The sequence below is a fragment of the Scomber scombrus genome, chromosome 6 (genome assembly GCF_963691925.1).
Source record: "Scomber scombrus chromosome 6, fScoSco1.1, whole genome shotgun sequence".
Taxonomy (NCBI): domain Eukaryota; kingdom Metazoa; phylum Chordata; class Actinopteri; order Scombriformes; family Scombridae; genus Scomber; species Scomber scombrus.
In genome coordinates this window covers 22517076-22544877 of record NC_084975.1, presented here as the reverse complement: position 1 = coordinate 22544877, position 27802 = coordinate 22517076, and the positions used below count along the sequence as shown (strand labels likewise).

At 38.8% G+C, this 27802-nt stretch overlaps 2 protein-coding genes across 6 annotated transcripts; both read right to left on the bottom strand.

Moving 5' to 3' along the window:
* Positions 1-276: 276 nt before the first annotated feature.
* hbp1 (HMG-box transcription factor 1) lies at positions 277-7551 on the bottom strand. Of its 2 annotated transcripts, XM_062420928.1 has the most exons (11): positions 7522-7551; positions 6066-6223; positions 5788-5968; positions 5065-5185; positions 4826-4940; positions 4042-4160; positions 3529-3685; positions 3106-3250; positions 2529-2816; positions 1444-1585; positions 277-1319 (listed from the first exon to the last, which is right to left on the bottom strand). In XM_062420928.1, the coding sequence occupies exons 2-11, from the start codon at positions 6136-6138 to the stop codon at positions 1302-1304; spliced, it is 1359 nt and encodes a 452-aa protein (XP_062276912.1). In that variant the 5' UTR covers positions 6139-6223; positions 7522-7551; the 3' UTR covers positions 277-1301. The 2 variants fall into 2 exon arrangements, with proteins under 2 accessions (XP_062276912.1, XP_062276913.1); XM_062420929.1 differs by lacking the exons at positions 277-1319; positions 1444-1585 and adding an exon at positions 1600-2413.
* A 1770-nt stretch (positions 7552-9321) lies between these two features.
* On the bottom strand, positions 9322-27422 carry LOC133982420 (endoplasmin-like). Of its 4 annotated transcripts, XM_062421468.1 has the most exons (26): positions 27271-27422; positions 26601-26703; positions 26128-26269; positions 25879-25995; positions 25453-25784; positions 25228-25339; positions 24970-25098; positions 24553-24669; positions 24310-24447; positions 24124-24201; positions 23936-24001; positions 23517-23786; positions 23136-23381; positions 22867-23003; positions 22664-22742; positions 22214-22375; positions 21808-21879; positions 15031-15334; positions 12910-12962; positions 12679-12762; positions 12325-12431; positions 11991-12144; positions 10237-10338; positions 10072-10146; positions 9657-9792; positions 9322-9455 (listed from the first exon to the last, which is right to left on the bottom strand). In XM_062421468.1, the coding sequence occupies exons 1-26, from the start codon at positions 27317-27319 to the stop codon at positions 9322-9324; spliced, it is 3498 nt and encodes a 1165-aa protein (XP_062277452.1). In that variant the 5' UTR covers positions 27320-27422. The 4 variants fall into 4 exon arrangements, with proteins under 4 accessions (XP_062277452.1, XP_062277454.1, XP_062277455.1 ...); XM_062421469.1 differs by lacking the exons at positions 9322-9455; positions 9657-9792; positions 10072-10146; ... (4 more) ...; positions 12910-12962; positions 15031-15334 and adding an exon at positions 21412-21696 and having other exon boundaries at positions 21808-21912; positions 22220-22375; XM_062421470.1 differs by lacking the exons at positions 21808-21879; positions 22214-22375; positions 22664-22742; ... (12 more) ...; positions 26601-26703; positions 27271-27422 and adding exons at positions 9893-9961; positions 13904-13939 and having other exon boundaries at positions 15031-15295.
* Positions 27423-27802: the final 380 nt, after the last annotated feature.

Sequence of the window (27802 nt, the reverse complement as noted above, 5' to 3'; positions counted from 1 at the left end):
CCTTTAACTATTGTCCTCATTCAGTCCAAGAGTGAATAATCCTGCTGCAGTAAAATTGCTACTTTGGAGGCTTTGTTAGCGTCTATGCGTGGTGGTTTTGATATGGCAGACCAGCTGTGAAAAAGAGAATAAAACACACATCAGGCTTTACTTGTTGGGCATTTACATACACGGATATTGAGAGCTCTTAAAGCTTGAGATAATTTGCCTGATTCAGCACGTCATTCGAGGACACACTTGTTCAAAAGAGGAAGCTGATTATTCAAAAGACAGATACAACTGGTTAACATGTATTCAAAAAACAAAGCCAAGCATCCCAGCAGGCCGTGATTACAAAATTACAGTTTATGAAAAAGAGCCAAACACTTGAATAAGATGCAAGTTTAAAAAAAATTATTTATAATATGATACAAGGATATTTTGTGAGGTTGATGGGGTTGTGAAACCTGTACATTATGAACAAAGCACTTGAAATTCAATGGCAACCTGAAAGCTGAACATGGCTAATTAGGCCATGATTGTGTCAAACGGCTAACTGTCAAGATAATAGCTGTATTATACAAATGGTTTCCACTAGTATACAATGGCTGTATAGGATTAGATTACATATTTATATAAAGTGCAATAGAAATAAACACTTTCAGTGAAGGCCTGAGGTCCTTCATGACTGAGTGTAAACCACCACATGCTGAGGCCGTCTCATCATATGGCCAGGTGGTTGGGAAAGAACAATCTAAAGACTTGGCAGGGCAGTATCACAAACTGTTGGCCAGAGTTCAGTGGCAGAATATATACTGTATTACAAAATGTATAAAGGGTAACCAATCTGTGCAATATATCGAATCCTACAAATATAATCAGTATCAACAGTTGTGAGAAAGTTGTTGTTTTTTTACAATTATAAATAGACACTTGTTTACTGCTTCTTCTACACTGAATCATAGCACCACAGGCTCTTATTGTTTTTTTCAACCTTGAGTATGAAATAACCTGAAATAAATGAGAAAATTCATTCTTATCTCAGGGGAATAAGACATCTTTGACATTAAAGATATAAGAAAATATATGCACTGTTAGTGACTAGATTACATGCTTTGTTTATAGTTCATAATTCTTGTTTTCTTCTTACTGGTTTGTCTCTATAATATTTCACGGTTATAAAAAAAAAAAAGCAAGTGAATTCAGCATCACAGTTGAGTCTCAAGAATACAGGAGAGCAAAGAGGCATCAAGCGGTCTATCAGACTCTGTCCAGCACCTCTCCATGCCAAACACCTGCAGCTGTGGGTTCTGGAAGATTATCTAGGTCTGCTGGGAGCCCTGTTTAAAGATAAAACACTGTAAGTGGTAGGCATGTAGCAGACACATGATTAAAAACCAAAGACTGGGTAAATATAATTTAACAAGCTACTGAGTGGTACAGTTCAGTGAAATTGCTCCTTACTGAGTTGGTTCTTTTGCGTTTCCAGCAGTCTGGATTGAGCCTTTTCTGCTCCTCAGCCAGAGCCTTGGCCTCCATGGTGTACATCCTCCTCTCCTCACTCTTCATCTTCTTCCACTTGTCACCCAGGATGACACTAATGGCTCTGGAATAAAAGGTTAGAGTCAGATGATCAAGGGCTCACCTTTTTCAAAGTATTATTGTCTTGAAATGATCTGTGAAACTTTCTTTTTCTTTGTCTCTTTGTAATTTTATGTCCAGAGAAAATTACCAAAGCCTTTGTGCATTTTTACAAGATCTGAAACGACAGCTCTTTAAAATGAATAGTTATTTAATTTTAGGCCCCAGGTATTAAATGGTGAATTAACAGTATACAAGGTGTGGTTTAACAGAGTTCCTGATTTAATGAATTAATTTGCTAAGCCAGCTGAAATGAAAAATATAGGAATAACATATTCACTTGATGTAGTGCTGGAGGTCTTCTATCATGCCAATGGAACCCACACTGGCTGGGAAATGATTAGCTAAATAAATTATCAGGCAAACTCTGGTTGTGAGATAAGTGCATTTCTCATGAGCTCTTTAGTGGTAATACTTGAAGGAGGAGAGAGTGTTATTTATTCAGTTTTGCTGTCGCAGCTTCACGGCTGGTCCAAGTATTTAAACTGGCAGTGTAATGGTCACTTGTCTTGAATGATCGAGATACTCCCTGGCACATGATTTTTTTACTCAAGATTTTGCTAAGACAAAAGTGTTTATTGCTGTTTTGAAGCACACTAGTAGCTTAAGGGTCTTCAGGGTTCATGAGGCATAGCATTAGCCTTTAACTATCACACTACCAGACTACAAACTGTAACAATGCACTCATAGGTTGTTTACGGTTTGCTCTGTTCTATTTATTTATTTCTAACACTGGACCATGTCATCAGCGTGGAGGAAATTGTGCTGGTTGGAAGGCCTAACATGACCAAACCTAAAGATAGGACACAGTGACGGGGACATTCATTAACCTCAATTACGTCTTTCTCCTGTACAAACAAAGCCACGTATGATAGTGTGAATAAGTGCACTAAATCTATTTATCTCACCTGTTGTCCTTCCCAGGATACATCTGTGTGTACTCCACTCTGTACTTCTTGGCAAAGAGCATGAAGGCATTCATTGGCCGCTTGCATTTTGTAGGTGTGGCACTACTGGCTGTCCCTGAGGCGTGGCCCCTGTTTGATTTGCTACTGGAGGATTGTGGGGAGCTGGAGCGCTCAAGTTTATCACAGTCTGGACTGACAGCACCACTGCTGGACAGGGAAGTTCTGCGCTGACGAGCCATGCTGCTGAGAACATACACTGCTGAGGAATCTAGTGGGGTGAAGTCATAACTGTGACAGACAGGAGGGAAAAGAGATACTGAAATTAGTATATTTCTCTAATCAGTCACAATGTATCTGTAGTTTAGTTTTTTGTGTCTGTACAAAACATGTTAAAAAAAAATGTTTTAAAAGCCCTTTTTTTTAAATGTAATTTTTCTTGAATCTACAAATAATTTTGATCTATTGTAGACACACATTCAATGTAATATGTGCATTAGACTTTCTTCAACAGTAGAAGGTACTGTAGACACAAATGATTCTCATAAAAATAAAGACCACGGTAGTAGTAGCCGTGTACCTTCTGAAAGTATCAAAGACGACAGAGTCATCACAGTTAATGGCATCTGGGTGGTTTGGTGGCAGGCACACGTCGCCCAGTTGCATCTCATAGCAAGGGATCCCATGGTGCACCACAGTAAGACTTGGATAAAAGGAGGCCCACCCTGAAAAACACAGATGGTAAATTACTGATTACTTTTATCCCAAAGCTGTTTATTCAGTCAATAAATTTAATTTAAAAAAATGTTCATTTGCAAACAACACTTGGTCATTCAAGGCAAAGCTCATGTTGGCAAAGACTCATTACTCTTATTGCTTTAAAAATCAGTTTTTGATGTAATTTTGCTCTCCTCTTGCCAACAAAGCTGGCATGCATCTCATGGGCTAAACACAGAAAACAAGAAATAATTTGGAAAATGTTTTAAAAGGTATTTTATTTTACCTTTATTTCTGACAAAAAATGGGTGATCCAATCGGCATTCAGCTGTCAAAAAGCCGTCATCAGGTGAGCCTGGGTCAAAGGTCAGTTTAAGAACTGCCTGGCCATAAGATACTGTCTCTTCGTGACTCATCAATTTAAGCCCCTCTGCACCAAATCTCTGTGAATGAAACATAAGGCCAATCAGAGGAATATTTACTCATCAGCAACACAGACTAATTGAAATCAAAGCCAAATAAGAATTGGTGTAAAAATCACTTGGTGCCCAATTATCTGAATGAGTTTGAGGACTTTCATGCACTCAATCAGTTATCCTGATTCAATCCGCCACCTTGTGGCCATTCAAAGAATTAGTAAAGTCTGCAGAAAACACACTGAAAATAAAAATGCAAGTCCTCTAGCAAGAACGGCAACAATACAAGATTTCAGATTAACACAGCCATAAAGTATATTCGAGTACAGCAGAATATTTTGGATCATTTTAAAGAGACACCAATATCACTATTTGTTGCCTACCTTGAGAGAGGAGGAGGATGGCATCATAGTCTCATCATCTGAGTCGTCATCAGAATCCCCAAGTTCATCCGCTTCTTGCCACTCCACATTAGGACCCCGATGAAAACGCAGGCGAGTTCCTGGATATCAACACAACAATGTAAAACGAATAAGCAGATGTATGTTGTTGGGGCTGATAAAAGAATGCTGGAAAACGGATGCAATGTTGCTGTTTCGACACCAGAGGGCAGACTTTCTCTGTAAATATTTTACTTAATGTTTTTCTTGGTTGGAAATTATTGTTAATGAATTATCCTCTCAGCAAACAGATTACTGTCTGGGCCTTTAACTGCACTGCTCGTAGAGTGTGTTGATGACAATTAGTAATGTTTAACCACATCGATTGCAGACATATTGACATATAATATTGAAATGTTTGACTTATTGATGGAAATAAAATTGTTTCTAAACTGATCATAATAGAAAATATGGGTCTATTATACATTACAATATAGGTACATTTTACAAAGAGTGATGTAGAAACTTTTTAACAGCTTTAAAAAAATGTAATGAATGATTTTGTCGTTTTATAGGGTTATTAGAAGACCTGTCGATTCATTTAATAGCATGTTGCACCCGGGTACATTTTTGTGACTGGGCCACCCTTATGTTAGCATGTGACTGTTACCTTTTATAATACTTTTAGTCATGAGGCCTAATTTTCAAGGCTTTTCTAACAATTTCTAGTAATTCTTGGAAAAGATCATGGTAAGACTGAACATGAGTGGGTAGGGCATGTGCGTACCTTTAAGGAAACAATGCCAGGCAGTGGAAGGCCAGGTGTGAGACCAGGCCATGTCTTCATCATCAGAAAAAGATGAGGACATCGAGAAAACACCAGACTCTGATTCACTGCTGGCCTGTTGTGTATAATATTGAAAAACATTTAAGAGTGCAATATATTTAATACACAATGTATTTAATAAACAATGTTATACACTGATACAGAATTTACATGGATGCGTTTTAGACGTGAAAAGTTACCCTGACACGCCTACGCTCCCTGAGGTGAACTCTGGAGGGGTTGGGTGCGCTACTGGCTAATGGGGGCCGGGCGTAGGAATGTAAACTATTACTGTTGCCAAAGATGTGGACAGGAGAAGATCTGAAAAAAATAATAACAACAACAACAATAATAATAATAACATAAGTGAAAATATTTTTTAAGTGATATCTAACGAATGAAATCAATAATTGTATTTAACAACACAAAATTAGTTAGCCAGGTTTATTATGAAAATTATTTTTTGCAATATCCTGGTTATTGTGATGTTAATATAATAAGCAATTTAGGTCAATGGTTGCTAAAAATCTTCAAAATCTCAGAAGACATTTCATGACAGCTATGTGGCAAACTTGTTAATCCTGCTTTGAGGAGTACCCCCAGGTGTACTAGTGTGTATGTATGTTACAACATGTGTTGCTAACTTCTAGTTGTGTTTTTGTCACATATGCATTCATTGGACTTAACTGATTTTCAAGCTCATTCATTTGATATTCCAACCATATCTATTAAATACATACAGCGGAACAAAATTGCTTTTCTCCAGACTAAAGTGCAAGAGAAAAAAACAGAACAAATAAATAATCATACTTAAGAAACAACAATAAAGCAGCAGCAGTTTAAAAGACCAGTGCTAAATAAAATAAAGTGCAATTAAATGCCTGATAAAATCATAATAAATGCTGGTAAACAATTTTACAAACCTCTTATGTGGGGCGTCCTTCAGCAGTGGGCTCTGAGGACTGGTGGCAATATTAGCCAGCTCAGCAAGCCAGTTGGTGCTGGGGGAGCAGCTGAGCTCTTGGTGAGACACTCCTGCTCCAACCTGAAACAATCCTGGAGACCTCTGGTCCTCCTCCACCTCTTGCAGCTCTGGCATGTCATCTTAAGAGAGGCCACCAATAATACCCATAATTAATATGTGCAGGAGTTCATTTTGCTTAAATGTGGAATGTGATGTATAGCTATTTTAGCATTTTACCATAATCCATGTGGCACCCAGGTGAGGAGGGCAGGTCCTCGTTACACTTAAGTGGATCAAAGGATTCATCCATTCTCACAATGATCTGCTGCTTCCTCTTTGTTAACAGGCTGCAGGTCAATTTACTCAGCTTCCATCATCATATTGTGCCACGTCAGCTGGTTTCAGGCAAAACCAAAAGTCAAATTTAGAGGTTTCACTAACAAAGGGAAACAGCTGCACTGTGCTATTTCATTTAGCAACAACCATTCACAATAGTAGGAAAAAACAAAATCTGTCTATCTGTAATTCCACAAATAATTCTGAAAGTTGTTATGTGGATTTGTGGTGGCAATGTTATGGTTTCATTAATGGAAAACATCCACAGATTTTAAAAAACAAAAACAAAACAAACATAAAAAAACTTAAACTACCAAAGATTCAATAATAATGATAAAACAGCATCTAATCATTACAAGGCATGTCATGTATTGCGTCAATATAATGGAAAAGGTAGGCTGCCTTTAGGGAGTCCTTTGTCTCTGAATCGACACAGTAAACCTCAGTGACTGACTGGTCATGTGACCCGCTGCGTGGAGGCCTTGTTTATAAACTTAAAGGGGGGATTTGACGCATGCGCAGCAGAGCTCATTCATTCATAACTGCGTAGCAAAAGTGATAAAAAGCTGCATTTCGTCTTTTAAAAAGTGGCGTAATAGATACTCGAAAACGCTGCGTTTGATAAAGTATGTGTCAAGAAAGAAGTCATCGATTGAATTCTAAAAGTATTCTATGCAGAGGTTATTTTTTAATTATTTGGCTTAAGGCGACAGGGACAGAAAATTAGTTTAAAATATAAAAGAGGCTCAAATAGATCAGCTTTACAATGAAGAACCAACTTCGTGAACGCGGATGTAACGTCACTGACAACAATAGTCAATTAATGTCAGCTAATAAAACGATCCTATATTATTGTCATCTTTCCAAAAAAGCTCTTAAAAGGCCTGTCCTGCTGTTTCTCTGCTCTTAAAAGCAGCAGCAGTGTCCTCAGCTCAAACACGGAGGCTGTCGGGTCTAACATTGTAAACAAAAGAATGTCAACAAGTTGAGGCATGACGCAACCTCTCTGCCCCGATCAAAATGAATGACACGAAAACCTACAGAGACCTTTCGACAACGTTTTCACACTCCTAAACATAGATTGTTATCGATTAAATGACTTGTTGTGAAACTAGTAATAAACTGCTGTCGGATTTTTTTTTTTTTGTAATGGCCAAAACAACAAGCGTCACAACGGAGGGGGGGGGAAATTAGTCAAGCACACACAACCTGTCATTTTGACATTAAATAAACGCTTGACAACCTCGCTAAAACATCATGTTAGAATTGCAAAGACGCGGATCACACGTTGTTCGCGTTGAAAAATAGTTTAAACCTTTTAATTCATCGAAAAAAAGTAGACAACTTCCCCACTTACCAGTTCTGTCGCCATCAAAAAACTCTCTGGCATTCAGTCGACGGGTGGGAATGAATGTGTCCAGAGAAGGCCTCCTATTGGTGGAGAAGACCGTCAATCATAAAAATATAGAGATTCTATTGGCTCATGCAGTTGGGAAAAATACAAAAGGCGTGGCCCAGTTTGTTTATCATCGCTTGATTGGATGAAAGTACACGTCTGTTACTACCCAGTAACAGCTGATTGGCAATAACAGGAACAATACATGGTTATGTTTTTTATCTGCAGTGTTGCAACTACAGCAATAAGTAAAAGCTCACATTGCTTTGTCTATTATTAATTTTATGTCTCTTGTAAAACCATCATTGCTTCAACTATTGACTGCATGAACCAATGAATGAATGAATGAATGCATGAATGACCATGAATACAGGAATGAATGAATGGTGAATAATTGCTGATTGAATAGGTTTGAAAATGTGCTATCCCTTCATTGTGACAAATAATAAGGTCACACACTAATATAAAAATGTTCTTTATTGACATGAAAAGTGAAACATACAGTACTTCCAGCCAGTATAATGGGTTTGCCTTCAAAAAATTACCAGAACTACCTGCACAAGGGAGAAAATAAAAGTATAATGTTTAAATGTTAAACCAGCTTTAAACAATTTAAGCTGCAGTAAACCACAGACAAAATACAGAAGACTTCAATTATTCATTTTAAAAAGAGAGAGGGGGGAGGGGACCCACTGTAGTTTCCTGTTGAGAGGGAACATTAGAGTATATGTTTCCAAACAGCATTAGTTGTTGGCAGAGGTAGACAGCAATAATGGATGTCATAATCATAATGTATGTTTCACTGACACGAAAACATTGTGACTTTACATTAAAACACAAGAAAGTGAATTGTCTCGACACATTGCTTATAATGACTACAGTCTAGTGGGGCAACTTATTCAATTAAAGGTGGGCCTATATAATAGCAGTAAATACTCAGTTTCAAATTGTACAGCAATGTGTTTGTATATTCATACAAAACTATCAGCTATCTCTCTGAAGTTTTTTTTGTTGCAAAAGCATAGTATTAGGCTAACAGCCACAAACACTTACCAACAATGATATACAGTTTATGAACATGTATTCAAGGGATTAAATCTTATGATGAACAGAAATGTATTCTGTAAAAATGTTTAAGTACTGCCAAATCTACATTCTGTATTGATCAAAAGTGTGAAAGATGTTATTCAAACACAGAATCAAATCAATTCCTGTACAAATGTTGTTTACCCTTTCTCATGTTGGGGCACTCTTGTACAGGTGCGCCTCATGTTGCAAGTGTTAGTGCTCTTGCCAAAAATGACAAGAGAGTGTGACATAACCGCTCACAATTATCCAGTAAGAAATTAGCTTTGGCATCTGATTTTAACAAACAATGTTTAGAAATTTACAAAGGATATTAATGCTGTAGGTGTAACTATAACACTGTGAAAAAAAGGTGAGCCTTAACAAAAGTGTTCAATATATATAAACAAATCTGACACCGGCAGGTAAAATGTACACTGACGTTTTTAAAGAGTCGTGAGAAATCTAATTTAAACAAGCTTTAAGCTTACATTATTTTTCTCATAACACTCTGTGGCAAACTGTTAAAATGTCTCACATGGGAAACTGACGTAGTCTGTTTTATCTATCTGACACACAAAGGTTGTAGTGTATATTCACATTTCTTGTAAGAAAAGCTGTTTAAGTGGTTATGGGGGAAAAACATCCGTATAAGCCTTTTTTCCATCAACCAATTCATGGTCCATTGGAGCCGTCTCATGCACTTTGTTGCTCAATCTCAGTGCTACTTTCAAACAGGGCGACTAGTTGCTCCTCATAGTTAGCAATGTTTCTCTTCATGATGTCCATGCATGGGCCCAGCAATCTCTCAAAGGCTTGAACATCCATGACTGGCAAATAAAAGAAGAGAAGAGTCAGACAGGTGCAGTTTAAGGAGAGTAATGCAACAAAAGAAGATCTGCCTTAAATCATATTTATGTTCAATATTAAAAAAGATACATCTAAACTAACATAAAGTAATTGGTGGCATATTGGGGAAATTAATGGCTAGAAACAATGTATGTATTGTCATAAAATTGTACAAAATGTACCCAAGCATTTGACGCTTCCCACAGCATAGGCTGATGCAGCTCTAGGCTTGTTTGTGACAAGTGCCAATTCTCCAAAATACTGGCCCCTGGAGCATGTTGCGATTTCCATCTCCTCTTCCTCCTGGTCTTTTTTCGTCTGAAAAGAATGAAACACGCATACCATAAGATACCAAACAAAAAATACTAATGTATAAACTGTATGACTATAATAAGAAGTAGACTGCTGTCAAACATACCCTGCTTCTTTTCATGTTGATTCTAACTTGGCCAGACTCAACGATGTAGAAGCAATCAGCCAGATCCCCCTGTAATACAAAGCATTAATGGAATTGTAAATGAGCACCAAAAAAGACAGTGTGTTTATAAATGCTGAACAGTCCAATCCAAGTACAGATAATACCAAGAGATTACTCACCTGAGCAATAATCTGCTGTGAATCAGTGTACACCCTGGTGGATATCACATCTACTACTTTCATCCTCTCTGAGAGCTGTGGATGAAAGGAAACTTAGTTGACCATGGCTTTACTGTAAATGCACACTGCAGCTACTTAATGCTAGAGGACAAAACTAATCTTAACCTCTAATGACGTAAGCAGCGGTAGCGTTTCAATGAATGCCTCATACAGCCTTCTCTTCTTGGCATTGTTTTTCACTATGATCCTCCTGAACGTTAGACGATCCTGAAAGAGAGATTCAGAGGAAAAACATTCAGGTTCATGTTAACAAACCACTTGAGAAATAATCCATGGTGCACAGTAAGTCTAGGAGCATGTAACATATATTTTTAATTATGCACTTGTCCCTGAACTCTCTGGAATTGAGGACAGCTGAGTACTCATTGGCTTTTTCCTTACAGTTCTACATATTTCTGGCGCTGGTTCACAAAACAATATCTCATATATGGAACAACATTTCACAGTAGGGGTCGCTGCAAACCACATTTTAAGTATTCAGATCCCTTGCAAACCATAACAGCACCCAGGATAAACTGCAGCACCCATGCGCTCAAGTCATTCTGCTGCTTTTGATTGTAAACCCTTACATTTCATTTGTAATTTCAGCAGGATGACATACAGTTTAGAAAGATAGAATAAATAGAAATAGAAAGCCTTTATTGTCATTGAACAAGAATATACAATGAGATAAGCAGTGCTACATCTGAAACAAGTGCTGGGTAGTCAATAAAAACAAACAATAAAGATGAACTAATAAGACAGACAACATAAACAATATAACAATGGGGGAATAAATAGTTTAATAAAATAGTGTAAAAAAAAAAAAAAACTTAAATTAATAAAGTATTACACTTGATACACTGAATATTGCACTTGAAACTGAAGATGTATCAGCCTGACAGCCCACGGGTGAAGAAATGATGGCCAGCAACATGTTACATGACAATGGTGGTTAGGCGGTTACACTGTACTGTAAGCAATGTCGGCAGCTGGTCAGTAAAGTCAGTCCTGAGTCAGACTCTGATATGAGTTGCTACTACTGTCTCCAGTTTGCTCAGAAGCCCCTTAGCAGCAATGTCCCTGCTCAACCTCAGGGGCTTGATGGGTGGACTTGGCTGACACAAAATGCCGCACACTGTTCCACTTGGCTGCTTGTTCACAGACTCAAACACACACTACAAGTACCCAGGTCAACAGGGGATACAGCTGCAACCTGCTTGGTCTGCATACAGATGACATAACGAAGCTGTTACCCACAGTTTAAGGACACAACTCCCACTGAGTCATTAATATACAAACTGCATCACAGAAACAGGAGTTGAGTAGCAACGGAATATTCAAAACAGCTGTTCTGGCTGCAATATAGAAAATAGTTGGATGTTGTTTAACTAAAATACCATTCAAATGAAGCGATTCAGAGAATACTACTTATTTGTACTTCATGATGGATTTGGCTGCCCTGGTTTTCAGATTTTGATAATTTATAACATCTCAAGTATTTAGCTACTTGAGTTCATCTGAGGTGCAGACAAGTTTAGCCTTGATTGTCTGAACTGATCTGATAGTTGAGCTCTTTGAATGGGCCTGTATTATCATTCATGAGTATCATGTTTCATATCCAGTTTGCACATTCATTAATTTTAGTATTTGCATTAATGAACATGCAAATTAATGCCAGGGGCAAGATTAAGGCTTTCCCATTCTTAGTTGCACTTACTGGATTTCGTATGTTATCTCAATGAGAAGGCATGATCTCACCTGTAGTACCAGGACAATCAGTGCCACACATGGATATTTACCGTAAATAATGAGGACTGACAGCGTTATAACTACAGAGCGGACTGTGCTTTTACACTAGGATTACATGGTTTACTCACCAGGCACCAAAGGGCTCCAGGTGAGGTGGCGATTATTGTGGCTGCTCTGGGGGTGTTGTACATCAACGCCAATTCTCCGAAGCTGCCTCGGTTGTCATAGCTGCCTACCAGCTTCTCCGCACCATCAACCATTACAAAAATGTTATACGTCCCACTGAAAAAAAGAAGGAAACAGACAAGCAGAGAAAATATGAAGACACAGCAGTCATATTGGTTTTTCTTGAAATCTTTAACAGCAGATAACATTGATTTTACTGATAATTTTCCTAACAGATTTGACAATCGTAATCTGATTCAGAAGTAACTACAGACTAAGTATGACTTGAAAGATCACCTTTCAATAACATAGAAGTTGTCCCCATCATCATCTTGATCAATGATGTGCTCCCCTTCTGTGCAGAACTTCTCAAACATGGCATCCAGCACCTGAGACATCTCCTCCTGGGATGATGTAGCAATGTTGAACAAAAACGACAGCCAAGTATTTCAATTTTATGTGTGGAAACAATCACCCAGAATCTACCTAGCGTGCTATTTCAGCTTTAATATGACTATCTTTAAAAATGCATGCATGGTGCACTGAGTTGTGGCAAAAAACCTTCAGGTTCTGCATGTCCCTTGTGTAATCTAAGAGATGGCAGAGCACAAGCCAGAGGAGCACTGAAGGCTTATGGAGTAATCTACTCACCGCATCCAAATTCTTGAAGAGAAGAATGTCCCTACATGCTTCCTGTAGTCTCTGTCTCTGTTCATCTGTTTTTGGGTGGGTGACCTGTGAATTAAATCAACCCTGTTTAATTGGCCTCCTAGCAGCCTACACATTAGACTACATACTGAAGACTGTTTTATTTAGACTCAAAGCTACAATATATACTGTTCAGGTAAAATCAAAGCAGACAAACAAAATAAGACAGTTTACCCATGGCTCTTTATCCTCATCATCTTCATCAGGATTGAACGCTTCAGCACACACTGCATGACAGAGACCAACAAATTAATGAACTAAACACTGCAAATTCAACTAAAACTTCATAACAACATTTTAGCCCAAACACTAAAGTGCACACAGTCCTCACTCCAATTTAACAACAAAAGCCAGACCACTGGGATGATTCAGCACCACTTCATGCAATAAATCTTTCAGTTAACACTACTTTTCTCATCTAAAGTGACACTTTGGGGTGAATGCAGTGATGGTGGCAGCATTTCATATTTCCTTCCTGTATTTTAACAGTAAGATACAGTTTTCAAATCTTTTACTTGAATGAAGCTAGCATCCTACAGGACACAAGTTGAAAAATGCTCAATGTTTCAGTTCACAAATGCAGGACATTTTAATTTGATTCTGAAAAAAAAAAATCATTCTTAAAACCCTGAATCGATATTTAATCCAATTTTATTTTCACAATACATTTGTTTTATTTTTAGTCTGCTTCTAATGTAGCATCTTAATGTATGTTGAGGATGTTTAGTTCCTGTTTTAAGCAATAAATGGTAAGAAATATGCTTCAGGAAGTGAGATAGAGTACAATCACTTACTCATACTTGTGGCCATTCAGACTGTCAAACAGCAAAGTTACTCTTGTGAAGCTACAACCCCACTATTATCATAAGCAAGGAATATTATTAGTAGCAGCACCTGTCCTGAACTCCCCACCCACGTCATCCATTGACATTGTTAACCAGACTCGAGACGAAACTCTAATAAATCAACACTTTACAATATGCTGAAGACAGTGAGAAAAGACAGATGGAAAAATCCTTCCATATCGTTTGTACTGGAGCAAATCTGATGCAGACTTATGTGTCAAAGAACTTTTATATATTTCCAGCACCGACACTGTCCAGAGTGCTCCTCTTGACAGAGCAGGCTTTTAACAGCAAGATAAAACAGGCAGCAAATGACAACTCACCTGATGCTCTTCTGATGAATCTGTTTATAACCGGGGCTGCAAAAGCATAAAATATACATTAACGTGTTAGATTTCATGATAAAGTAATCTTACAGTAACTGAATTATCAATGGAAAGGGTTGGATGAATGCACTGTTGTGCAACATCCACAGCACTACATGTGTATTAGAGAATACCAAGCCCTGTGCTCATTAGGGATCCATATTCATTTGGTTAAAAGCTGAATAAGGACAGCTGCTTTGAAGTGCATTTGCCTCTTTGAATCAAATTTAAATGAGAAAAAAATTCAAATGTAAAACAGAGTAAAAAAAAAAGTGCCAAGCTCAGACACAATGGCTTGGTATGAAATATACATTAGATAGGAGGTCTCATCCATTAATAGCCTGGCAGCCAGCGTTGTCCCAGCGAGCTCATTGGAATATCAGTGAAACACGATACCAGTGGTGTCATTTATTAGCCATGACCCCAAAACACCACAACAGTTAGTTTAATGATTGAATATAGTGTATTTGTCCTTATGTAACCATTGCAGCCAGCCTTGCAGACCCCACCACTCATTGGGATGCTGTGTCAGAGCTCTGGGTTGCTATGCTACTTGCTGCACCTTATGGCAATCCTGAACCGGCCATTGTGTTAAATATGAGCCCCGGTTTCTGCAGCAAAAATTAATCTAGGGCAGTATTTGCTATTTTGTATCGCTTTGCATCATCATTCAGTTTTCTACATGATCTGATTTGTCATATATTTGACACATAATCAGGGTAGGCCCATCAGGCCTGCACCTAAAACTGAAAATATTCAAATGACCTAGAGGTGCAGGGTCCCTCTAAAAACACACACTCACACAATCCCCTTTTTTCTGCAGCTTACAGATGTCCTCATCACAAAAACGTGTCTGCACAGATGAAGAGCAGGGCACGTTCATTAAACTATCATTCAACCTCCATGACCATATATGGCAAATGACAGAGCCATGGTGGATGCAAGGTGGCTGGCGCTGGAGCATCACTGCACTCAGTGTGTTTCTTATTTCCCCCTCGGCCAGAACAGACTGGCTACATGCTCATCATTCAAAATAAACAAAGGTTATCCACATTCACATATCTGCCTGACATCTGTTAACCTACCTACGAATTCCTCGTCATCGTCATCCTCCTCCTCTCCGTTTTCAGAATCGATCTGCATGGCTTCGTCAATGAAATTGACCGCTTTTCCAGGTCTTGGGGCCGAATTTTGGTCATTGCCAAATGAGGCCTCTTTGGTCTCACTGTCCTTCAGCTGGGTGAAGTACTGTAATGCAAACTCGAGCAGATCCCTGGGCTGATTCCTCAACACTTCCACGGTAAAGCTCTGTAACAGCTCCGTCAGTCCTTCAGGAATTTCTATACTCATTCCTATTATCAGTCTATGGATGTGGACAAAACCGGTTTGCTGCGAATTTGAAGTAATCAAAAGCACACAGCTGAGATTTGTTGTTGTTGTTGTTGTTTTTTAAAGCCAAATTAGCAGACGGGTGTAGTCAGGTCACCCAGTCAGCAATCCATCCACAGCGGATCCGCTCCTTTTCTTGAGTGAAAATGGCTCTGGATTTTTGATCCAAGCATCTTCTGCTGCTTCTGGCTACAGGAAACCCACGCATGTGACCCAGGAATCCATGGCAACCACCTATCCAGGGATTGCGTATGAGCAGCAGCAGCAGCAGCAGCGCAGGAACTGCAGTCAGTCGCAAAATACAAATGATGGGAGAGAGAAACAGGAAGATTGTCTCTGTCAGATATCGATAGAGAGATGAGATAGCAGATCGGAGGTCCACATTATGTCTTTAGTCCATGTTTAGTTTTTTATGGACATGTTTTTTTTTAATGACTTTTCTGAAATCACACAGACGGTAAATATCTTATAAGCCAATGATTTTTTAATGGCCATTTGAAATAAAATAAAATTTAAAAAACCCTAATATAAAATCTAGTAGTAATAGCCTAATAAAAAAGATCAAGCAATAATAGCAAACAAAAGATTATAGAAAACATGATGTCATGGATTAATAAATGGGGAGTGGTTTGATAATTACTGATTTACATTGGGATCAAACTGCTAAAACTTGAAATAGTAATGTAGAATGAACTAATTAATAGCCTTAAGACAAAGGCTCATTATTCCTTTAATAGCAGCAGAATTTGGACTCAATTCTTTGTACCAGAGGGAGATAAATTAATAAATCTGATGCTTATTTTAATGCCACGGGACCTTTCAGAGCTTTGTGACTGACAGGCAGATAGTTTCTCATTCTGTGAACTATAGACAAAGTATTTATAACAACTACTGTGACAGAAATATTGGTGGTCTAGAGATCTACAGTGAGCCTTCACATTGAGAAGCTACGACAAGTGATGCAGTCATCTGGGTTTTAAAAATACTGATTAGTGAACATCGGCTATACTTTCCTTTCCTTTCCATTTTCTCACAATAGAAGAAAACTAATCCAAATGTGCCCATAAACCTGTAAAACCAGAAACTGCCTCGGTCTCTGCTCTTAAATTTTTAGTTCTCAGGTTACTCAGCTCAACTGAACTCAAGTGTTATTTAATGGAAATAGCATCCAAACTGCTTCACAACACAGGCAGGAATAGAGGGAACAATTGGAGGACAAGGAAGATAAAATAAAAAAACCTTTTGCTTATGACAACGAGCGCAAGACATTAAACTCCTACAGAGAGAAGCAAACGATATACAGCTTTAGAATAAATACAGCAGGATGGTTTTAAAAGCCAATAAGCAGAAGTGTAAATCTTGAAAGCGTTGATGAGTAGAAGACGCCTGCTACAGGAAGAAGGAGGTTTCATAGATTTGGAGCAACAGACAGACATGTCAGTATGGTATTTAGACCATGATTTAGGGACAGTCAGGTGGCTGTGGTCAGAGGATCTTAGGTTATAGTGTTTTGATTGGTAGACTTGGTGGAGTAAATGCTATTATATGGGGGGGAAAATGAGACTGCCACGTGTCTGTGTGTGCAACTTGGATTATCATGTTGTGTTGGTATTTGGGGAGCAGAGGGCAAAGTGCAATGAATAAACAATGATCCAGATTATCAGCAGAAGGAAATATAAATCTCTACCAAAAGAGCACAGCTACTATATGCCACAGTTATCAGTCCTCTCTGGCTCCACTATGAGACCCCTCCCCCTGCTGTGGCCTATATCTGTCACCCTTTATTAAGAAGCCACAACATTTTCATACTCACGCAAACATATGGGAGCAAGTCTATAGAGTGGCCTGTAATGCTGCACTGTTGCTGCTCAGCTGAGCTCTTCAACTCATCATTGGAGACTTTCAGCTTTCAACTGTGAGCCGGGTGAAGGATTTTATTTGGATGTGTGCACTGCAACCCTGTCCTGCTGTAAGAAGACATCAGAGGCAGTTGTTGGTAGACAACAAACTGTGTGCATCCACCCTGCTCTCTGAACCGTAGATCCTGAAGATTGTTTCTGCTTAATGCTCCCCAGCAGACCAACAGAGCTCACAGCTGTTGAATTACTACAATTCCAAATGTAAAGTGTTTTTGAATTGTGAGTAGAAGTGAAAAAACTTTAATTAAGAAAAGAATTGCAAGGTGGTTTACATACAAGCAAGAAAGCTCTGCTGACATTTGGAATAAGACTCATTATTTAAGCAGAACAAACAGGAGGCTGTTAATCTTCTGTATTTGAAGATTAGCTGAGAGATGCGGATGACAGATAAGACCGTTTATTAGCTCCATCTAGCTAAAACTATTGTTATATTATACAACAGCCCTGCAATAAATCCTACCTTCACAAAGGTTATATTGTTCAGGTTCTTTTTTTATTAATATTTTGCCCAACCTCACTGACAGCAACAGGGTAAACAAACACCAGAAACTCCTCTCAGTATAACACAATACAGATCAACAGCACCACACTTCAGCCTTATAATGAACATAAAGTCGACTCAACATCTCTCTAAAACAGGCTCAAACAGGGCTAAACATTAAAAACTTCATGCTGCCATCTGCACTTAAAAACAAATAGTGTGAGATTGTACTCTGCGTTAATGGCTCTACCATATTGCCACCAAAACTATTGAAGTGTAATAGTGTATTCAAAATTTGCAAAATAGACAAGACTAAGATTAAGATTCTATTCAGGGTCAATATCATATAAAACACATGAACATATACGTTACTAAAGAACTGTACTTTTTGAGGTACTTGTATGTTACTTACTACAAGTCCATTTTATGCCACTTTATACTGGCTCCCCACTACATTTCATAGGGAAATATAGTACTTTTACTTCACTAGATTTATAGCTATACAGTTATAGTTACTCCTATATCAACAGTTAATATCTGTTATAAAACCAAAATATGTAGGTTTTGTAACTGTGGTTTATGATGGCAAAGACAGTGAAGAGGTGAATGCTTCCACCTCACGTAGGTCTAGTCGTCAGGGGCTCTTTAATGATTTAAAGTGGGTTTTTTTTAGATTGTTTATGGTAAAATCCTACTGTAGCAGTCAGACTGACCTTTACATAATTAGCTTTACTGTGAAATGAATTTCTCTCATTATGGCAGCAATGTAACCAGCAATTTTATAATGACATAAATTATATGATAAAGAAGAAGCAGAAGAATGAATTGGAGCCGGCATGCATAATGAGCATAATGCTCATTAAAGCCTTAAACACTCATATCTGCTATTATCTTTCCTTACAGCTTTTTAATGTTAGGACCGGAAAGTGTTGTACGTGAGGTCTGATTAAGGCAAGATCATTTCTTAGCTCTGTCATAAGAGCAGGTGTAATGTATGTATTATGCAATCTCTATGTTTAAAAGTTCTTAATTATGCTAAGAGTTTTCTCATGACTAAACTGATAATACAGATTCTTCCATATGTGCGTGTGTGTGTGTGTGTGTGTGTCTGTGTGTCTGTGTCTGTGTCTGTGTCTGTGTGTGTCTGTGTCTGTGTCTGTGTGTGTGTGTGTGTGTGTGTGTGTGTGTGTGTGTGTGTGTGTGTGTGTGTGTGTGTGTGTGTGTGTGTGTGTGTGTGTGTGTGTGTGTGTGTGTGTGTGTGTGTGTGTGTGTGTGTGTTTATGTGTAAAATACAGATGAAAAGCTAAATAGCTAAATATCATCACTTTGTCAGCCTTGTATTAGCCTTTGAGAAGATGTAGGTGTTTTGTGAGCTCATACATAAATTGAAATATCTACCAATGAGTGCAAAAAATATTGTACTAATACAGTTTGAGAGAGTCTCCTTTTTTGGGGAAAAAAGTGTCATTCAAGAGGTGGGTGACTGTGCCCCCTGCTGGGCATGGTTTGACATAGTAATGCATTGTTTAAAAAAAATACAGTATATTATCTCTTTGCATATTTAAAGTCTGATGAATCATTCTGGTGTTTAGTCAGATCCTCCTTTAAAAAATATCTTCATGATTAATTTGCAGCAGCCTAATGACAGTGTGATGGAAGGGACATAACATGTTGTACAAAGAGAGGCATTTGAGCACATAAGGAAAGTGAGATTGGGTCATGGTGTGAAAAAAGATATTCATTAGATCAATGCAGGAGAAAAAGGGACAATATCACCAGTCTTCACAAAATAGAGGGCATGGACATTTTTGACACATAGTATATGTCATATTACATTAAAAAAAATGTACTGGAAACTGCAAATATTCACACACATTTAGCTCTTTTTTAGATGTGTAGTTTTGTAGTTCTCTTTTTCTTTTTAGTGTTATGCTATCATAGAGGATAATAAATATGGAAAGTATAACTGTAGTTACAACAGATGGTTTGTTTTGTTTTTTTAACACAGAGATTTATATATTTTAAGATGCCTCCAGGTTCACAGAAACTTTTTAAGCAACTATAAACCCAGGCTCCGCTGAGGTTTGTTTAGGCCTTTTTAAGTTTCCACAGCAGTTACTGTTAGATGTTGAGATAAGCCCATTCAATTTGCTCATATCAGATTTAAGTGTTGTTACTAAAATACACACAGACATTGCTGATAAGAAGAGTCAACCCTGCAGTTTCCATTGAAGTCTTGACATTTACCTGATGGCAGCTTAAGACTGTGAGTTAAGAGAAACTTCACTCATTTGCCTAATTTTAATGCAGTTATTGATTGGGAAATATTTTTTAGATATACATAATACCTTTCTGTTGATGCAGCACCAAAACAACTGATAAACTGATGTGTTTATACTATAAAGGCTGATTTTTAGAATATCTGAGGCCACACCCTTTTCTTCACCTCTGGTCTGTAATAAGTGCTTGTTCTCAAAGTTAGGGGCTGGTTAGATTCTCCTAATAGTCGAGTGACTCTTCAAGTTCAGTAAAAACAGACCAGTAGGATGACTTTCTTTAAAGGTGCTGTAAAGAAACCACAGGCGCTTACTCAGCATTGTTCAGTTGCCTACAAATGTGGGGGATTTCACAGTCTTCAAAGATGTGATGTACTCTAACCTGGATCTTCAATGCTGTGAAACAGAAAAGTCAGAACGAAAACATTCACAGCAAAACAAAAAATGGGATGGTGATCGATACTGCCAAAACTTTTGTTTTTAAACGTTTTATCTCTGATTCCTGAAATCGTAGCAGTATGAATTCATTTATCATTGTTATCGATTAGTAATCCTCACAATAATATTAAGAAATAGTTTACACACCTACAGCTCTTTTATTCCTCTGGCCCATGTTAGCAGCAAGCACAGAGAGCAATAATGCAGCAGTGATCCAGAAGGCAGGCCGGTAAACCAGTAGTAACAAGGCATCATGGGGAAATAATGAACCACATGTGAGACATTGAGGCTGAATGTGCTGTTAGAGGATGTGGGGAGTAGTCGACTAAAGTGGCGAAGGGGTCTCTCACCATGGCTGCAACATTGCTAGATGATTTTAACTATTGAGCATTTGTGTTTTGTAGTTTGAAGAAGCTTTCAAGAATATTTCCATTTTAATGTTTCCATTAAACTCTGGAAAAACCTGTAGGAATTTTGTTTTTTTTGTTTTTTTATGTGAAAAACATGACATTGAGCAAGAAATTTTATTTCTCAAACCATTTTTCAGTGGTAGTTAGAGAGTAGTTGAAGTAAAAATGTTGCCAGAACTTGTGGGAAAGACTAACAGAAAAGGCACAAACTGCTTCCTTTCTGTTTGACAGCATTTAGCCATTTCCCTTCAGCATTTTAAATCATTTTGCTGTATTTTTTTGACCAGTGGATCTGCAATCTGAGCATAGATGATTCAGCCTCTAGAGACTGGTTACATCAGGTTGCTTTTAAAACTGAAAGCACTGTCAGAAACAGCACTCTGTAGATGGTGAGTGTCTGACTGGCAGTCAACCTGACATGCCTTGCCTTTGAGCAGTTCTGACTTAACTAAAATCCTTTTGTCATTGTTATTCACACACCCACAATCTGCTGTGACTTTATGAAACCCACAATACGTAGTTGATCCCCCGCCTTTAAACACCACACAAAAAATTAATTGTCCCTTTTTTCCAGGAAACATTTATTTGATCAAGAGACAGGATCGCATCTTTCCATAAACAGGTCAGTTAAATATTAACAAATTTACAGTCATGAGGAATGTAATAAAAAAAAACAAAAAAAACAAAATGCTCGCCTTAAAAAACCCCAACCCAGGGACCCCACCCAGGATAACATCAACCACGGTGGTGCTGGAACAAGACTCAAATCTGGTTTCCAGCTTCATTGTTAAATGTTCTTCTTTTCAGTGTTTCACAGTTCAATTCTGTTTGATGTTATCTGCAAGGAAACAAAATTCAAGGTATGAATTAAAAAAGCCAGAAGAGTACATACTGACCATTTGAATATTTTCAGATTACGTTCTGAAGATAGCGCAGCATCTGTTCTTACCGATTCTTCATCATCTTCCTCATCTTCCTCATCTACAATTTCCTCTTTATCTTCAGAGTCTTCCTCAGCAGGCTCCTCTGGTTCTTCCTCTGGCTCTTCTTCAATCTGCAGGACAGTCACATAATTCTTAACATAACACACCCACACATCACAGTGCTAGCAGAGTCACCAAACTGGGCAATCTAAAGATGTTTAAAAAACACTTGAAGTCATAAAATACTGTAAATATTAGGGGAGTGGAACCACTGTATTTAAAATGCAAAATGAACAGTTTAATCTATTCACAAAAATAAGATTAAGAGTCGACCGGCTGTGGCAGAGCAGATATGACTCGACACATGCACAATGAAACTGAAAACATTTGCCATTCAAATGTTCCCACAGGAATACATGACAGCTGACAAACACTTGCCTGTTCGTCCAGAGGTACGTCCATGCTGAGTCGGAGCATGCGCTCTATCCTGTCTCCATACTCCTTTGTGTCGGCCAGCTGGTAGCCTGAGCGCAGCGTGGCCGTCTCAAACAGAATCACAGCCATATCTGACGCGTACTGGTTCTCAGCGTCATCCTGAAAGACATGATGAACAGAGACTTCAGTTCTCTGCTTAATTAATGCATCTGACTGTCCTACAGTTTACATTATAAATGATAATGAATACAGCTACTTGGTGTTTCTTTGCAGTCAGCTGTTAAACTATTAACTGCTGTGTGATATAAATGAAAACAATAAAAAAAAAAAAAAATCTACCGTCTTCTTATAAAAAGCAATAATGCATTTTAAGTACATAATGTAGCACAATTTAAATAGCACACATATGTAGACAAACAGTTTGACAATAATAATGTTAAAACTTACATTGATTTTCTTAAGCATTTGCTTAATGAGAGGATGTTTGGGGTTGATTTCTAATGTTTTCTTCTGGCTGGCATAATAACTGAAAGAGAGGAAAAATGCAATGATTAAAAGTCAGACATGTTACATCATGTTCAACGTTAGCATTTTTCTCTGTAATAATGAGGGACAACATTCTTAGAAAACATAGTATCACCACTGCTCACTTTGTGGAAATGTCTTTTCCTGTCTGGTAAGCTTGTGCCTTCATGATCCTCTCCATGTTTCCTGACCAACCGTACTGACTGGCAACCAAAGCACAGGGTGAGTTGGTTAGCCTCTGAGAGAGGACGGCCTTCTCAATCTGTGGGAAAACATCAAAGTATGAAATAATGTGAATGATGGAATAGACATGACAGCTGCAACAAAACTTCAACACATGGCAGAAATAACAGCCACAGAGGCACTGATTATTACAAAATTATCCGTGGTCTACCTTGTCCTTCAGGGCCTTGTCCTTCAGCCACGTGGTGAGTGGTTCGTAGTCCTTCTCCATTGCCTCCCTCTTCTCCTTGGCCTTCTCACTCTCGTCAAATTTGACACCCTCCTTTGCCACGTTCTGGAAGCGCTTTCCATCAAACTCGGGTAGTGCCTGGATGCAGTACTCATCCACAGGCTCTGTCAGGTAGATCACCTCATAACCCTTCTTCAGCAGCGTTTCAACAAAGGGAGAAACTTCGGCCTGCAGAGGGAAATTAAGGCAGATGATCAATGCCATGATTCTCTCTGGGTGTTAAATAAGAAATCTTTGTTTTGTATAAATAAGTAAATGCCATTTAATTAAAGCTTTATACAGATTTTTTTTTTTCCCTCTCACCTCCTTCCTGCTGGTACCAGCCATGAAGTAGATCTTGTCCTGCTTCTCCTTCATGCGCTCCACATACTGCTCCAGGCTGGCAACATCTTTGTCGCTGTTGGAGGTCTGGAAGCGGAGCAGCTTAGCCAGGCGGGTCCTGTTAGAGTGGTCCTCAATGACGCCCAGCTTGATGTTGGTTCCAAACTCCTTCCAGAACTTCTCGTTGTACTGTTCCTCTGCAATCTTTTTGATCATGTCCAAAGTCTTACGCACCAGCTTCTTACGGATAACCTGAAGGACATAAAAAATAGTGACTTGTCATTTTCCCTTTTGATAAGCTTTTACTTTTCCCTCATTGATAATTTTGCTGCATTTCATTCAAATGTGAAACTGCAGAATGCAGAAATCATTGCTGTGCCTGTTTTAGATGCAAAGCTCACCTTGAGCAGTTTGTGTTGCTGCAGAGTCTCTCTGGACACATTGAGGGGAAGGTCATCAGAGTCAACCTAACAAAATAAATGTCCATTAATCACAATGCAGGTGCTATTAAAGAAGAAACCAGCTAGTTTCTATAGTGTATTTTTATCATATGGCTGCATCTCAACTAGAGTTAGAAAAAAAACCTCACCACTCCTTTGACGAAGTTCAGGTACTTGGGCATCATATCGTTGAAGTCATCTGTGATGAAAACTCTCCTGACAAACAGCTGTGACAAAAAGAGACAATCGATTTAGAAACTGAGCAGCAGGATTTCCTGAATACCACCCTAGAAGAAAATACACCTCAAATGGTAACTAAATACTGCTTAACATACCTTGATGAAGTCATTCTTCTTGGAGCCATACTCGTCAAACAGGCCACGGGGAGCTGCTTTGGGCACAAACAGGATTGACTTGAAGGTAACCTCACCCTCAGCTGTGAAGTGGATGTGAGCCAGAGGGTCGTCGCTGTCCTGTTAAAAACAGTTACAAAAACTTTTACTGGCTGGGTTTACAGATTGCGCTTAAATCACATTCAGCACTGCAGTTTGATGTAATGTTACTGCTGAAGTGCCTACCTTAGAGAAGGTCTTGTAGAAAGCCGTATATTCATCCTCCTCAACTTCCTTTGCTGGTCTCTGCCAGATGGGCTTGATATCATTCATCAGTTCCCAGTCCCACACAGTCTTCTCAACCTATAAAACACAATCACACATTATCAAAAATGGCCAAAAAATATTCCTTATGTAAGAGAAAATAAGCCAAGTGGTTTAGAACTAAAGGTCTGAGTAATACCAATATTACTCATCACCTCTGCATATCAACTTTTTCTCAATACTCTAATGGTTAAAAACTCATGCATATATAAAAGAGGAAACTTTACAGATCTTAAAAACATGTATTTCTCCAACGCTTCCAGGAATTAAAATACTGTTGAGATAATCATTAAAATATTTATCTTGTCTATGTCGACCAATCCTGCAATGACATCCTACCTTCTTTGTCTTGGGCTTGTCTTTGTCCTCCTCCTCTTCCTCCACCTCAGCCTCTTCCTCGGCAGCCTCTTTCTCTGGTTCTTCTGCTGCCTCAGCATCTTCCTCGATGGGCTCCTCAACGGTCTCAGTCTGTTGTGTCAATGGGAAGAAATGATGCAATGTCCATGTGTTAACTACAATGCGTGTCAGTTTCACAACATAACTATGCTGGGATTAAGTCTGAGTCCCAGTGTGGAAGGAAGAGTCTTGAGTAATCACCTTGCTGGCCCAAACGTAAATGGGGAAGTTGATGAATTGAGAGTACTTCTTGACGAGGTTCTTGATGGTCTCCAGCTCCAGATAGTCTGAGGCCTCCTCCTTCATGACCAGTCTGAAAAAAAGAGGAGGGAGAAGATTTAATTGTATTTCTCTGACAATATTATTTAGTATACATAATACTATTTTCTATGTGTAACTTTTATCTGAATAAAATGTAAAACTTACGTGATGGTGGTTCCTCTGCCCAGTGTGTCGCCACGAGGGTCCTCAATGACAGAGAACTGGTTAGAGTCAGACTCCCAGATGTGCTGGGTGCCGTTGTTGTGCTTGGTTGTCACAATGACCTTGTCGGCGACGAGGAAAGCAGAGTAGAAACCCACACCGAACTGGCCGATCAACTCTGAGGTAGACTGATCCTCAGTCTGCATATCTGTCATCTTGTTGAGGAACTCACTGGTGCCAGACTTGGCAATGGTGCCCAAGTTCTTCACCAGGTCCTCTTTGGTCATTCCAATACCAGTGTCAGTGATGTGGAGCATGTTCTTCTCCTTATCAGACTGTAGAGAGGAACAAAACAGATATATTACAAACAGGATAACAACTATTAACATTACCAGTTAAGACTGAAACGTGCATTTCTCTTGTGCATACTTTGATTTTGATGGTCAACTCTTCGTTGGCGGCCATTGCATCTTCATGGGTGAGTGACATCAAGCGGATCTTGTCCAGGGCATCTGAGGCATTGGAAATCAGCTCCCTAAGGAAGATCTGACACAGAACAAAAACAGTTCATTACCTCAGCCCTCCATGATGACTTCTGCAAGACATACTGTGCAAGTAAATGCATAAAAATAATGAGAATAGAAAAATATAAAAAATGTGATATTTAATCCTGCTCACCTCCTTGTTCTTGTAGAGAGAGTTGATAATCAGCTTCATCATACGATTGACTTCAGCCTGGAAAACATGTTTCTCTGACTTGTCTCTGATTTCCTTAATCTGAGCTGCATTTAACCCATCCAGCTGGATGGCCTCCTCCTCTCTGAGGACACACACACACACACACACGTGAGATCAGGGAATTGCACAACAACAAATTGTAGCTGTCAAACAAAAAAACATGCAGAGCTGTTCTCCTCTCTAGAGATCAGTATCCAGATTGAAGCCAAAGACACATGTCTTAATGAGGGATGTGCAGTAAATGAAAACACAGTGAGGCTTTGCCAACAGTGCAATGCGTTTGTGTGCACAAGCTTGGTCATGTTGACCTTGTGCTCTTAACTAAACTAAACTACTCTCGACCTTTCTAGATCAGGACAACTAAGTTCACTCAACAGACTGAAACTGACAAAGATATTCAAAGCGTCACCTACCTCTGAATCACCTCATCATCCGTTTTGGAGCCATCCCTGCTTTTACCCAGATCTTCTTCTACCGTCCCATCCACGTCAAGTTCATCCTCTGCCTTTACAGAAGCTGCAAATGAAGGAAAAGTTGTTAGATTAAAAAAAAAATCAAATGGCTTACTGGGTGTTTATCTGCAGAAATATTAAGCATTAGAGATTATATAATCAAGAATGGGGCTCTGCAATGGCACAATGAAAATCTCCAAATGCTTTCATAGTAATGTTTTCAGGTTAGCTGTTCGACCAGCTATGTCAAAGCCAGGATATGGACATGGATCTATGCATGCAGCAGTAAGATTTCTCCTGGGTGATGTTAGCTGTCTTCAGGTAGCTGTAACATGCCATTTTCTAAGAGAAACTTCTGGAAAGGGAAGTTAGTTGGGAATAACCGATAACACTACTAGCCTTCCTCTGAGAAACGTGTTAAAGCCATACCAACAATGCTGTTTATCGCTCACAAAAATACCAAAATGAAGTAAATAAAAATGCAAAGTATCAGGTCTCTTAGTCATGAATGAGCAGCAAAGCACAAAATCAAGTTAACGCTAGCTTACTGGCTAATGTTAGCTAAAACATTAACCAATGATTTAAAACAAAAAAAGAGTGTTATGAGAGAGTAAATCTTTCAGCTACTCACCAAAGGCTACAAGTGCGAAGAGGAGACCTATCACCCAAACACGTTTCATTTTGAGATACTGCTTGATTGACGATGTGAGTCCGGAGCTCCTGAGACAAAAGCCGGGGATCAGTGCATGCAGCACTGCTTTTTACAAGAGAGACTGACAAGACACCTCTGCCACCGAAAGAGCCCACTCTATTAAACCCGTGACAACCGACCAATGGCAGCGCACCACGCACAACCTCGGACCAATCACAGCGCAGTCTACGGCACATGACGTCCAATCAGCTTCTTCTACATAAGTCAATACCCGCAAATCGTGGCTGGTAACCATTGGCCAAGAATGAATAATCAGCACATCACTTCCTAAAAATGTACATCTCAAGCTTAGAGGGAAAGGAAAAAAATATCTCTGTCAACACGTTAGTTAAACTTTGATTTGACGGTCAAGTGACACACTGACGCGTACACGTTTTAGTTTGTTGCGCTACTGCCATTGGAGCATTTTGTTTTGTGTGGTGTAAGACTAAGGAGAGTCTAAATATGTATC

Excerpts from the sequence above, each read along its gene's own strand:
- hbp1 (XM_062420928.1), bottom strand. The coding sequence starts at position 6,138 with ATGGATGAATCCTTTGATCCACTTAAGTGTAACGAGGACCTGCCCTCC. Across the intron at positions 5,969-6,065 it reads TGGGTGCCACATGGATTATG|ATGACATGCCAGAGCTGCAA; the intron begins GTAAAATGCTAA and ends GCCTCTCTTAAG. Across the intron at positions 3,686-4,041 it reads CATCCTCCTCCTCTCTCAAG|AGATTTGGTGCAGAGGGGCT; the intron begins GTAGGCAACAAA and ends TTTCATTCACAG.
- LOC133982420 (XM_062421468.1), bottom strand. The coding sequence starts at position 27,319 with ATGAAACGTGTTTGGGTGATAGGTCTCCTCTTCGCACTTGTAGCCTTT. Across the intron at positions 25,099-25,227 it reads TTTACGTTTGGGCCAGCAAG|ACTGAGACCGTTGAGGAGCC; the intron begins GTGATTACTCAA and ends TTGACACAACAG. Across the intron at positions 12,763-12,909 it reads ATGAGGATAAAGAGCCATGG|GTCACCCACCCAAAAACAGA; the intron begins GTAAACTGTCTT and ends TTTAATTCACAG.